Source organism: Amphiura filiformis, chromosome 14 (genome assembly GCF_039555335.1).
Source record: "Amphiura filiformis chromosome 14, Afil_fr2py, whole genome shotgun sequence".
NCBI classification, from domain to species: Eukaryota; Metazoa; Echinodermata; class Ophiuroidea; order Amphilepidida; family Amphiuridae; genus Amphiura; species Amphiura filiformis.
The window spans coordinates 60,784,948-60,799,783 of record NC_092641.1 but is presented as its reverse complement, the minus strand read 5'-3'; the positions used below and the strand labels follow the sequence as shown (position 1 = coordinate 60,799,783).

General features: G+C 35.6%; 1 protein-coding gene across 1 annotated transcript; it reads left to right on the top strand.

Annotated features, from left to right (window-relative positions):
- Positions 1-1,999: 1,999 nt before the first annotated feature.
- LOC140169104 (uncharacterized) lies at positions 2,000-7,317 on the top strand. The gene is made up of 3 exons (XM_072192372.1): positions 2,000-2,065; positions 4,485-4,571; positions 5,947-7,317. The coding sequence occupies exons 2-3, from the start codon at positions 4,486-4,488 to the stop codon at positions 7,118-7,120; spliced, it is 1,260 nt and encodes a 419-aa protein (XP_072048473.1). The 5' UTR covers positions 2,000-2,065; position 4,485; the 3' UTR covers positions 7,121-7,317.
- The last annotated feature ends 7,519 nt before the right edge of the window (positions 7,318-14,836 follow it).

The window sequence follows — 14,836 nt, the reverse complement described above, 5'->3', positions numbered from 1 at the left end:
TTATGTGTATTATTAGCGCTCAATTGTTGTTAACTACGTGTTTTATACAAAAAAATCCAACAAAAATATGATAACTGGGCGTCTATATGGACAATACATTATATCGATTTTGACACGTGCTTGTGTCTCAGTACATTTCCATGGTCAGTAAAATACTATAGAGGAAAACCTACCATTTTCTTGTATACACGTTCGATGTTTTGATCAAGTATGTGAATATTCGACATTAGACCCAAAATGTTTTTTCAGGAAATAAAAGATTAGATTACCATAAAAACGAAACAGTAATCTTTGGTTGGGTCTAATGCAATATTCACATAGGATTTTCAACGTTTTTTCTATCCTTATTCTTGCTCAATTAAAAAATATTTTGGCGTATATAAAATTGAAATAAAATTCTCTGGCTCTTAAACGACATCAAATGCGCCATAATTGGGTATCACGAATCGTTATAAATGATGTGCAGTTAATATTCATATTTTCTTTTATACAGAGGATGCTTCAGTTTTGACAGGAAAAATATTTTCTTGAAAACCCTCTCACTCGGTTATTTTGAAAAGGAAACCACGCTTCCCTAGAATGTGCAATAAATTAGCATTAAAATTTTTCTTATTCTCCAAGCGTTTCTAGAATGTATTATGGCGAAATGTGGTGTACATGTAATTGTAGACACAAATGGACTTAGCTGGTTCTGGCTTTAAGCCCTCGATATACAATACAGTTGAAGAGCCATGGTTGGCATGTATAGGGGGTCTAAAGAAAAAGCCACAAACGGGTTGAGAGTAGGTCAAACAAAAATGTGATCAACTGTGAAATGTGACCAAAACACCTTTCAAATCTTTTGTTATTCTCTATGTAGACCTCAATGTTTTAAGAGTCTTTTTGGCAGACTGCCCTCCTAGCTAATAGTGCAAGAGTCTTTTTGTAGGCTAGCCTCCTAACTAATAGTGCAAGAGTCTTTTTGTAAGCTGGCCTCCAAATAATAGAGTAAGAGTATTTTTTGTAGTCTGGCCTCCTAACTAATAGTGCAAGTCAGAATATTTTGGCAGGCTGGCCTCCTAACCAATAGCATGCATGAATAGTACAAGAGTATTTTTGGCAGGCTGGCCTCCTAACTAATAGTGCAAGAGTCTCTTTGTAGACTGGCCTCATAACTAATAGTGCAATAGGCTAGCCTCCTAACTAATAGTGCATGAGTCTCTTTGTAGACTGGCCTCCTAACTAATAGTGCAATAGGCTAGCCTCCTAACTAATAGTGCATGAGTCTTTTTGGTAGGCTGGCCTCCAACTAATAGTGTAAGAGTATTAATTTTTTGGCATGCTGGCCTCCTAACCAATAGTGCAAGAGTCTTTTTGGTAGACTGGCCTCCTAACTAATAGTGCAAGAGTCTTTTTGCTTTGTTGACTGGCCTCCTAACTAATAGTGCAAGAGTAGTTTTGGTAGGCTGCCCTCCTAACTATTAGTGTAAGAGTCTTTTTTGGCAGGCTGGCCTCCTTACTAATAGTGTAAGAGTATTTTTGGTAGGCTGCCCTCCTTACTAATAGTGTAAGAGTCTTTTTTGGCAGGCTGGCCTCCTTACTAATAGCGTAAGAGTATTTTTGGTAGGCTGCCCTCCTTACTAATAGTGTAAGAGTCTTTTTTGGCAGGCTGGCCTCCTTACTAATAGTGTAAGAGTATTTTTGGTAGGCTGCCCTCCTTACTAATAGTGTAAGAGTCTTTTTTGGCAGGCTGGCCTCCTTACTAATACTTTAAGAGTCTTTTTGGTAGACTGGCCTCCTAACTAATAGTGCAGGAGTCTTTTTGGCAGGCTGGCCTCCTTACTAATACTTTAAGAGTATTTTTGGTAGGCTGGCCTCCTTACTAATACTTTAAGAGTATTTTTGGTAGACTGCCCTCCTAACTAATAGTGTAACCCTTGAACTTAAATGATAGCATAGAATTAAAGCAATCGTGCATAACAAATGATATTGCACTTAAAGCTTTAACTTCCACGTAGAACATTTTGATTACATTTTACTACTCTGCAACTACCTGCTGCGTGTAACGTTTCGACAAATCATTCAAGTAAGTCAACATTTTATTATTTATGTATGTATTTATTTAATTATGATTGATTTATGTATTTATTTATTGTTAGGTTCTATACGTCTAAACAGGAATACTCTGGTTTTATTTTACATGCAGGACTGAGAGCCGACTGCAAGCGGAAGTATTTTGAATGGGAAAAGTCTTAGTGACTCTACAGATTTTTTATTTGACGTATAATATTTGATGTAACATATCTACCTTATTTAATCTAGTCCCATTCTATTTCTATTTTCTAAAAGATCTTGATGACTTAAAATCGATAATATATTTCTACCAGGAATTATACGTAACATATTATCGATTTTACGTCATCAAACATTCGTTAGATGTTAAACATTACTGGAAATAGAATGGGACTAGATTAAATAACGTAGATATGTTACATCAAATATTATACGTCGAATACTCGGAGTCTGTAGCGGATTAACGATTTGCGTAAATTAAAAGTGTTCAGATATAAACAAATAAAAAGTAACTACCCCATGAATGATCAATGATCATTATTACAAAATGGGTTATTTTATGCCAAATTTGTCCAAAGCATTTATTTTTGCGTATTATGACACCTCATTTGTTGCAATGGTCCCAATATTGGCCTTGCATCGTACATTTAAATCAAAGTAACCCAAGATTTGAAAGTTGCAGTCAGATCGTCTTGTATTCAGTTTCCATGGAAGGATATGTGTTCGGCTCTCATTGGATTATTCAATGTCTTTTTTTTTTTTTTTTGTAGATTTGTATGGCGCTTTCAACTACTGCGGTTATTTGCGCCAGTACTCACTCCTTTGTCAAGTTGCACCTGTTTATCTTCATTCAGTCACAATACATAATTATCTGCTTCACTGCATCTTGTTATTTCCTATCTTCTTCATGCCTAGCTCGTTGTATGTTCTTGCTGTATACTCTCGTACGATGAATCCAAATTTATTTCTTTGTAGACGTGGTAAAAAACCAAACGGTATCTCTTCAGAGCCACACCAGGCTGAGTCAGCCGAGGAAGGGCTAGAACGGGGTCAAAACTTTACATGATCATCCGCTAGCTTGACTTCCTCGCATCCAAGCCTGTTCACCAGAGCCCAAGTTTGCGTTACCCATCCGACACCACGTGGAGGTTTGGGTTGAGTTGCCCGCGAGCAAATACTATGCCAGCTCTGCGGGAATTGCCGGACTTTATTCAATGTCAAAACATGTGATAGTTAATAAAGAATTGTCATTATTCACATCCGTAGTCATTGTATACGTAATCCATTATTGAAACACGACAAGTTCTATTTTCTGTGACTAACAGGGTCACAAGAAGTGGAAGACCAAGGGTTACATCTGTTGGTAACCTGGCAATCTTTTAATCTATAAATTTACCACTGAAATAACAACTTGCAACTGTAAGCCATTTAGAACCTTGCTGGTCAGAACAAAATATTGAAATCTTCATGTTCAATTTGACATTAAGGGATCTAGAATGAGCGTTTATTGCGTTTCGACAGTATTTTTTGTGGGACATGAGAGCACCTCAGACCTATCGAATGGCATTCTGAATACAAAGCATGTCTTTCTGATATCAAATAATTTTCATTTTTGAAAATCACAATATAATACAAATTTTATGACAAATTATAAAAATTTGATATTTTTCAAATTTTGATATATAACAGTCCTCGAAGTAAATTATATAAATCTAATGACATATTCTTAAAATGTATGTAGCAGGAGGAAAAGCCGACGATCAATTGAAAATTTTGACCTTTCATATTGAAGATATGGATTTTTTCCCAAAAAGACCTAATTTTTTTTGGTGTTTTGGGACAAAAATCCATATCTTCAATACGAAAGGTCAAAATTTTCAATTGATCGTCGGCTTTTCATCCCACTACATACACTTTATATAAATCATCAGATTTATAAAGTTTACTTCAAGTACTGTTAAATATCAAAAATATCAATTTTAATGATTTGCCATAAAATGTGTATTAAATTGCGAATTTCAAAAATCAAAATTATTTGATATCAGAATGACATTCTTCGTATTCAGAATGCAATTCGATATGTCTGATGTGTTCTAATGTCCCACAATAAATACTGTCCAAACGTTCATATCCCAGCCCTTAAAGAATGGGATATTAACGATTAGCGACGTTTTCACGTATTTTTTGTGGGAGCTGAGAGTACACCAGACATATCGAATTGCATTCTGAATACGAGGCATGTCCTTCCGATATCAAAATAATTTTGATTTGAGTAGAATTCGCGATATAATACAAATTTTATGACAGTTTATTAAAATTTGATATTTTAAAATTTTTGATATTTAACATTCCTCGAAGTAAACTTTATATAAATCTAATGATATGTACTTCAAAGCAATATGTGTGTAAATTATAATCTTGTTTATTTTCAGAATGGCTGATATTGATATACTGGAAGTCGACGTGTTGTTGATTATTTTCAATTTCCTATCTCTCTATGACAAGCTTATGACAATGAGGTAAATATGTAAATAAATAATTAAATTGGAATGAATGTATAAAGTAATGCATTTTAGTTCTTTTGATACCAACACAAAAGATGACCCCTGGAGTACAGTGATGTGCCATGCAGACTTTTGGATTTTGACTTTCTCTATACCTACCTTTTGCTATTTTTGCCACCCATCAGTATAACAATTTTTCACAAGTAACAGCCAAAAACATCCAAATTTGCCCTAATGAGTTGCTTTTAGGGGCACTTTTTCCCATGGGCGCATTGGTCTCCATTGAAAACCCACCCATCGATATATCAAAATCGCTGATAGGGTACCCCAAACCGTGGCACATTCCCGTATACCTTCAACCAGGGAGAACTGAACCTCAAATATTTTTGGTAAATTCGGACTTTTAGAACGCTAAAGCCGCACAGCGTAATCACCCGATAACTTGCCATGATACTAGTTCGAATCCACTAGTTCTTCAACAGCCACGCATACTGAGTGTGTTCAGCCTAGTTGGATAATTTCGAGAGAGGGGCCGAAGGATTCAGGCTAAGTATAAAAATACGATAAATTGGTACGTTTTTTCCCACTACGCATACGCCGCAGACACTCATCAGGTTAAAAGACTCATTTTTTTATGCCGGCCGGACTTTTAGGGGCTGTGCAATAATTACGAGCCGCCGGGGGAAAAATTTCCAAACGGCTCGCCAAAATCGCTTGCCCCCCCCCTCGGCCCGCCAAAATTCTTCCCCCCCTTGAACATGCCAAATTTTGGGATCCCAAATTGCAAACCTTTAATGGTCTAGATGTATGTTGCGAGCGCAGCGAGCAGGAAAATTTGCATATTTAAGCGTTTCTGTACTGTTTTGTAGCATTTTATTATAAAGGCGCCCCATGAATGCGTGCCAAAATTGCTTGCCCCCCTCTCGGTTTGCCAAAATTGCTTGCCCCCCCCTTTCGGCTCGCCAAAAATTTCTTGCCCCCCCCAATTTTACCCTCCCCAGGGCTCATAATTATTGCACAGCCCCTTGCTGGTTGCCTCTGTCCGAACTTTAAGCTCACTGTGGGCCCCTTTCCGACCTTCGATTGAATTTAAATTTGGAGGGGATGATTTTTGACACTGGGAGCAAAAAATATGGTTGAGATGAGGGGCGCTTATATATTTACCAAAACATTCTACTAATTTCCTTTTTACGAAAAGAATTCTCACCCCAATAGGATTTCAACAAACAAACCACTCTTTCCTTTGTTTGTTTGTTTTTGAAAGAATGTGCTGGGTGGGGGTAGTTGCTGGGGTAGTTGTTCTAGACGCCTGTAGAGGGGTCTGTACTTATTTGTTTTTGCTCACTTATGTTAACATGTGTTTGGTTTATCCACTTGTCTTTATTTGCAGGGTATGCAAGAAATGGCATACTATCATCAAAGACACTCACGCCTGGAAAGTCATTGATTTGAATGAGCAGGGCCCTGTGATTGGACATAGGAAGAGTACCTGTAAGCGATATATAGTAAAACTTGGACAAGATGGGTTTACGTATCTTGGTAATGAGATTGAAATAAGATGGAAATTCCCGAGAAATCCAAGAGATATCTTGGCATTCCTAAAGTTATTTGCAGGTGCAGCGATGCAAAAGCTATTCCTGACCGTAATGACCAGTGATATTATGGAATTCCTTCGAACAACCTGTCCGAATATTATTGCGTTGGAATTTGTTGAATGGGCATGCCCTACATGGCCTTTGAGGGGTTCTTTGCTTGGTACTAATATAATGTTACACGTCTCCCCAGAACTTACACGACTGTGCCTGAACCTTGACCCATGCTACAATCTGACAGGTTCACATGAACAACGGGAGAGCCAAGAACGAATATTATCTGTGGTTGCTGGTAATTGTTCTAGTCTACGACAAATTAGTCTTTACGGACTTCAGCTTACTTCAACAGGCATGAAAAACATAGCCAAAATAGACAGTTTACGAGAAATCGAGTTGATGCATTGCTATGAAGATGCAGTGGGGTATGAAACGCCTGATGAAATTCTGATTGACTCAATCGGATGTTTAACCAAATTAATTTGCTTCAAAATTCATGCTTTAAAACCGTTTGATATGGTTGATTTTTTAACCTGCATTGGCAAATGGGAGCACCTGAAGGTGCTATCTTTACAAGGGGTATGGTTTTCAGAAGAAGCATTTGAAATGATGATCCCTGGTCTATTGAATGTAGAGAAACTTCATTTATCAGGACCTGTTCCCCGGGCCCCGTTTGATGAGTCACCTATCACATCACATGTGGTTACCTTAATTGTAAATTATCTTAAGAAGATGAAAACATTAGTATTGTCATTGTCAGACGATGTTATCATGTTTAAATCACTACGTTATCATCAAACACTAGAAACACTCACCATTGAGTACTCGCATACAATGTCCTTTTACCCCTTCTATAATATGCTACTGACATTACCGAAAATAAAATATGCCAAGATTTGTAGCAAACATCTATTTAACAAATCTAATATTACTTTACCGATCACTGACTCTACTGAAATTTGGTTTGGCTGCTGAAAAATGGAAAGGTTGTACATTTTTGCGTTGTCTTGTGTTTTAATATGCCTTCATGCACAAGGAACTTTTTAATTAAAATTAGCCAAAGGATGTTTTCATTTGATGTGCATGAAATGATGCTGCCTGTTATCCCTGTTCATCTTATAAAATGGCGCGTATGGTTTGGATGTGTGAGTCATACGCTTGCGAGTATTCAGGGGGGGCTTTGGGGCGCAGGCTGGGGTAAAGAAAGGGGCGGCGGAAGAAGAAGGGCGGGAAAAAGAATTAGTAAAGAAAAAGGGCGGAAAAAATTGAAAAAAAATTTTGAAAAACAAAATCAAAAATTGGTTGCTTTTTTTTTTGCTCTTCACTTTTCAAACCACCGAAAAAATAAAAATTGGGTCAACCTTTTCGGGCTGTAGGGGCGGCAAAATTTAATTTTCTTCAGCCCCCCCCCCTCCCCGACTACCAATTCTGAAAGGTCTGTTCTTTGAATTTTTATACGCTCTCCGTTGAGCACTTTCTGACTAGCTCCGATACAGACTGACTCTGGGATAGACTTTGGCCATGGAATGTGTATTCATTCACATTCACAAGAGATGGTAGTCAACCCAAAGCACTTCATCGTGTTGTCTGACGATTGCCTTCTAGGCAGGAAACTCAGAGTAACGACTACCTATTCTGGAAAGTCTGTTCTTTGAATTTTTATGTATGTAGGTATGAAGATCGAAAGACTCCGTCAGTTTGGATCCAAATACCGCCAAATTTATACGGGAGATCAAGGAATATACAAGAAATGCAATGCACTTTATTTGGTTGAAAACTGCCAAATTTGCAGAGATACAGTACTTATAGATAGCGCTTCTCATTATAGGCTCATGGAGGCCTTTCAACAGCACCCTTATTTGGTGGGAATAGGTTGTTGAACTTTAACACAGAGGTCAAGTTCGAAATTGCTCGGACTTGGTTAAAACACAAGCAATGTGTTCCTCTAATCATAAAGATGCAGAAAATGTATAGTTTGACCTATCTACGATTTACAGTTATGGAGTTATGAGCAAAAAGGTAACATTGTGACGTCATAGGTCTAATTTTTGCACCACTTGCAGCAAAATTGAAAAATGCTCCGATTTTGTTGAAAATGCCCCCAAAGTATTGGCCTTTCCATAATAAATAATCGACAATACCTAGTTGAGTTCTATTGAATCAATTTGACCTTTGACAAATTGTTGTGTTACCTGGATAAGAAAGCACCAAAGATAGTTAAAACTATCCTTTTTCTGATTTCTGGAAGCAAGACAAATTATTTGAGACCAGTTTCATCAAAATCAGAGCAAATTTTATTTTCGCGGGGGCTCTTTTGCCCATAACTCCATAAGGCGACGAAAAAAAGAAACCCTGTTCTACGGGCGGACAGACCTTTCAAGTAGGGTCGGTCGGTCGGCTTTTTTTTCTTTCTTTTTTTTGTTGAAAATTACCCAAAAATCACCAAAACTTTAAATAATTTGCAATTTGAGAAAATACAAAAAAAAAAAAATCCTGAAATTTCCGAAATTTGGGTCGGCATTCATTTGTACAGGAAAAATTTTTCTCCCAATTTGTTCAAAATCTGGGTCGGTCGGGCCCGTAGAATAGGGTTTTCTTTTTTCGTCGCCTAACCGTACATCATAGATAGGTCAAAGTATACTTTTTCTGAATTCTTATTAACAGTGGATCACGATGGTGCAGGTTTTGAACAGGTCTGAGTAATTTTGAACTTGACCCTCTGTGGAAAGTTCAATGACCTTTTTCTACTAGAATGAGGCTACTGTTAAAATACCTCCATAGCCTAGATTAATAAGCACTTAAAGCACTATTCATCTGCCAAATATGATTGTAGTGCATGTAAACTGAAATCAATGGGACTATATTTGAAGCACGCGCAATTATCTAACGTCTAAACAAGTCATGATAATGTACAATTAATTGAAAAACTATAAAAGTTTGTTCGGATAATAATTGGTGACAATTATTAGGGTTTTTTTTACTGCGCACATCAAGAAAGTCCCAACTTACACTGGCGTAAATTCACATATTGAGCAACTCAGCCACGCATTAGGCAACGCGCAACTAGCGTAAGTGTTCCGCCTAACTGCGTACACGCCATTCTTTATCAATACACGATTAATCTCCAATTATTATAAGCGAAGCAAACTTTAGGTTTATCGGCGGAATATTTTGAGAAAACCAATTTTTTGATTGTGTGATTAAGAATCTTTGTCGAAAAACCTTGATTTTTGGATTATCAACCCCAATTATAGGCGAGACAGTCTTTTCGAAAAAAAAACCTTTCTTTGTATTTTATTTGTACATTTGGGTTGCCATATATGTCACAAGAAATACTTAAAATATATAACATACGAAGTTCTCTTGTATGAGTATTGAGGATAGCACTGATCTTTTTACCACTCATTCTCAAGGTAAAAGGGTTCATTCATTGCGGCTGATCCAAAAGCATTCGTATCTGAAGGGGAATAGCGCCTTAAGGGTATACGATGTATTGTTGGTCGAAGCAGCCAAAACAAAAAGTAGTTCGCATCATCTTGCGAATGGTAGTGAGCTTTAGCAAAAATTGCACAGCTCAATTCGTAGCGAGCGTGTAGAAGAATTCAAATATCACAGAAATATTTTTGTAGGTCCTGTGGTTCTTGAGTTATGTTGTAAAGAGGGCTGAAACAACAACACTTTTGTAAAACGTACGTAACTCATTAACAACAATAAATTAAGCAAGTTTTCAAAGTATATCATTTGTAGAATGAACTTTGGAAAACACCAAAGTGTTATTTTTCAATAATATATTGATTCAGATAATGAAAATTGATTTTGTTTTTGGCAGCTTCGACCAACAATACCTCGTATACCCTTAAGAAGCTTAAACTCAGCCTAGTACCTTAACACTTCACCCCATATTACTCAAAAAACTATTTGTTGTGTATACATTTTGGTGGCTGAAGAGTATTATTGTCAACATTATTATTGTCTGTTAAGCGATCTATTTAATTGATTTGTTTGAGCCAGGTTTTCCAAACATCGCAGGCTAATCCACAATCAAGCCACACGAATATACTGTATCATTATGAACTATGACGAAAAGGAAAATATCAATATGATTATAAAATTTATATATATTCTCTGTGCAGGAAAAGAATGCATGCATGTAGAAAATGTTTAACTTTGTTGAGAACACCAATATTTCTAGCACACAATTTACACAACTTATTAATTTGATTCTTCCATGCAAAATTTTCATCAATCGTGATACCTAAAATATTGGCTTCTTTATTGCGAGTAAGTTTGCAACCATCAAGGAAAACAGCATAATCATCAATATTTCTAGTTTGAAAACGTGTACCCAAGAACATTAAGTTCGTCTTTGTTTGCATTTAGAGATTGTTTTTTTTACTTTGAACCAGTTGCATACTTCCTTTAGTTCATTATTTATCGTAGAACATAGTGTAGCAATATCTTTGTGAGAACAGAAAACATATGTATCATCAGCAAATAATATATTATTTGTGTATCTTAGACATGTCACAGATATCATTCATATATAAAATAAATAGAAATGGCCCAAGGATGGATCCTTGAGGTACACCACACTTGATATTCTGTTTGCGATGATACTCTGCTATAGGAAACGTATTGTTTTCTGTTAGAAAGGTAATTTCTAAACCATTCTTGGGAAATACTTCTGAATCCGTAATGATAAAATTTACATAACAATATATTATGATCAATAGTATCAAAGGCTTTGGATAAGTCCATAAAATACCTTTGGTGTACATTCCATTATCAATAGCCCTGCTGATATCATTTAGAAAATCTAATACAGCCATGTATGTGGAATGGTTACCCAGCAAACACAAAACGTTTTTGACATCATTCGCAAAAGGTTATAAAAGGTTGTCAGAAAACGTTTAAATGTCGGGTTATATAAAGGGTATATTAAGGGTATAATACGTTTTCATAACATTGAAAATCTTTTTTTGATAATCGAGTGCTCAGCAGACAAAAATGTTTTACAGAAAACGTTTAAATGTCGGGTTATATAAAGGGTATAAAAACGTTTTAATAACATTCCAAAAACATTTTTGAAAACTTTATACAAAACATTCTAAACAGAATGTTATTTTGAGGTTGAAAAATATTTTGCGAAAAATGTTTGCCCAAAATATTTGCAATAACGTTTTGAAAACGTTTTCATGACCTTTATATAACCCGACATTTAAATGTTATTAAAACGTTTTGAAAAAACATTTTAAGAACATTTCTGTGTTTGCTGGGTGCAAATATTTTAACATAATGTTATTTAAGTGTTGACAAAATATTTGGCAAAAGATGTTTGCAAAATAGTTTACAATAACATTTTTGAAAACATTTAAAAAATATTGTTGTAGTGTGTTTTCATACAAAACGTTTTAAAACGTTTTCATGACCTTATATAACCCGACATTTTAATGTTATTAAAACGTTTTAATGTAAACCAAAAGCCAAAATATAACTTATTAAAAACGTTTTTAAAACGTTTTTGTGTTTGCTGGGTAGTGCCAAAACCATATTGTTTTTATACAAAATATTCTGCTTGGATAAAAAATCATAAGTGCGATTACATACTAAACGCTTAAGAATTTTTGATAAACAAGTAAGAACAGACACGGGTCTATAATTGCCAAATATTTGAGGGTTTTCTTTTTTGTAGATGGGAACTACTTTAGCTATTTTAAGATCATCAGGTACATCTCCACTTGACAAAGCCATGTTAAATTTTATTGACAATTGGATATGAAATCTGCAACACTTTTAATCAAATCAGATTTTTAATTATTTTAGGATTTCATCTTCACTTGTTGGTTTAAAGAAATATGTTGATGTATTAATATTTTTAAGGGGGTACTACACCCCTCGATAAATTTGTGTCCATTTTTGCATTTTTCTCAAAAACTAATAACACAGTGGTAACAAAATTTATGTATATTATAGGGCAAGGAATCCAATTACTACACTGGAATTTCAGTGACCCAAGACAAGCGGTTTGTTATTTATGATAAGAAATAAGGTACCGCAAGGATGTACCTCATTTCCTGTCATATATACTGAACCTGCTTGTCTTGAATCACTGAAATTTCAGTGTAGTAATTGATTCCTTGCCCCAATAATATACATAACTTTTGTTACCAGTGTGTTATTATTTTTGAGAAAAATGCAAAAATAGTCACAATTTACCACAGGGGTGTAGTACCCCTTAAGGTATGACGACAAGTCGTTACCACAATGTTGTATGCATACACCGTGTAAGAATTTGGTGACACTTCTTTAACTGTTGTGACCAAGGACACAAACAAGTCGGGTCATTTCAGAGGAGTTCTTTTATCCATGCCGAAATGAATGCATAGACGAATAAATATTCTTGTCCAAAACTTTGTTGCATATCATGCACCATTTCTATGGTCGGTTTCTTGATTGTGGAAGCTTCTTGATCCGACTGGAACTTCGACTTCATTCATCGTGGATTCAGCTCCTGCACACACCTTTCATATCGTAGAACGAAAGTCTGAACCAGTGTATGAAGCCCAGATATATGATCCAAATATAACACCATTTTCAACAACAAAAACCCGAGACGAACTGCAACGAAATCATCACACTGACCAAGTTCGTGAGTTAAAACTTGTGTACATTTGTTAATTTTGATATTTGAATTATGGTCTAAGAGCCAGTAAACATAATAAATATTCATTTCTTACTTTCTAATTCTTCACAACATATTGTAATAAATCAAGTGACTGCTTCTTTTACATGGGGCATGTAATAAATTGTCATCTAATTTGCATAAAAACTTGTGTGTTTTGTTATTTGTAAAGAATTTGTAAAGAATATTTGTAAAGAATAGTATGGAATTAGTTGTTTGATATTTGCTTTTGTTTTGTTGCACCGTCACATTTTAGCTCAATGTAAGAAATCGCATTTTTGGCGTTATCGGGTTCATGACCTTTTATTAAAAAAAAATGAAAAAACAGCTATATAAAAAAACTTTATAAAAAGGATCTAATTCCATACTTTCTTTCTGCTGCTTTTTTAGTAGAGAGGCCACATCGGTCTCTAGTTAAGGGTTTCGTGCATCATATTTAGACAATGGTGCCAGCCGGGTTAAAATTAACCATCTTTCTGATTAACCCGGCTGATATTTCTGAAAAATGACGTGAGCTGAGATATTTGGGTTGAAAAATGCTGTTTTTGTGATTGTTTCCTTTTCTTTTACCAAAAATGCCAATTATTAAAACGGATATAACTTTGAAAGTAAATATAGTATGAATTTAATTCCTGTGGAGAATACATGTCACACGTGTATTCAATATCTGTTAACAAAAAAAAATAGCGTAAAAATTGGGCTGCAAATGGTAAAAAAATGATAATAATCATGAAAAAGCATGTTTTAATCCAAATTATGCTTCGATATAGTATGATGGAATATATTTGTTCACAGATTTAAAATATTCATCTGCCCTCGATCTATTATTCAGCGCAAAAATTCAGGTTCCAGTCAATTTTCTTTTGAAGTTATGGTTACTTTAATATTTGAAATTTTTGGGTAAAAAATGGGGGGAAAAGTCACAAAAAACACATTTTTAAATCAAAATATCTCAGTTCACGTCACTTTTCAAAATTGCCAGGTGGGTTAAACAGATAGAGGAGATTCTAACGATTAATTCTACCCCGGCTGGCACCTTTATCCAAAACTGATGCACGAGACCATATGTAGCCACAAAGTGGCCTCTCTACTACGAGCGTATTTTTTCTTTCTTTATTTAAAAATATTAAATCTCTTGATTGTACGTTTGCGTCCCGATTTTGAAATCCGACACTCCTAAAATGCAAGATGGCCGCCAAATGAATATACAATTTAGCATTTTTCTGGGTTTTTTTTTATCTCAAGTGTCATTTACACCTTTTTAGTTTAAAAATAATAATTTTTGGTGCACTTTTTCTTTTCTTAAAATAAACTTTGAACCAGGTACTTTACTTCATGTGTGAAAACTCTTTGTGTGGAATGATTTTATCACTATAAAGTGCACAATTGTACAACATTTTGGATGGAGCTAAGGCTGTACTCCCGGGGTGGGTGCTCAACTTTGGAAGTGATGGTATGTGCCTGTCAATACGCCCCCTCCTTTGAAGTCGACTATACCCGATGGCCCCCTTTTTAAAAAGTCATACCCGATGACCCCCTTTTTTTTAGTTGCGACTACCCAATGACCCCCTTTTTTGGTTGCGGCTACCCAATGACCCCTTTTTCTACAATAGCATCATCAAAATGTCACAAAATAATGCCGAAACTTTCAAATTGTCTTGTTTCAACAAATTTATTTTGGAAATTTGGAAAATTTGGAACAAGAAAATAGAATTTTGCTCCATTTCTTCAAAAATTTCTACATGATGACCCATTATTTGAAATCTTATACTCAATGACCCCCTTTTTCATTTTGTTCGTACCTAATGACCCCCTTTTTTAAAATAACGTTTTGTACCCGATATGCCCCTACTTCGCGCCGCCGGTAGGCACATACCCGCACCCGTCACTTCTAAAGTTGAGTCCCCCCCGGGCTGTACTACACTCAAAACAGTTTCATTTTTAGTACATACATCGGCATGATTAGGGTCGAGGAAATAATAATAATGCAATAGTGTAACCTTTGAACT

Coding starts and splice junctions, on each gene's coding strand:
- LOC140169104 (XM_072192372.1), top strand. CDS start 4,486: ATGGCTGATATTGATATACTGGAAGTCGACGTGTTGTTGATTATTTTC. Junction 4,572..5,946: donor GACAAGCTTATGACAATGAG/GTAAATATGTAA, acceptor CTTTATTTGCAG/GGTATGCAAGAAATGGCATA.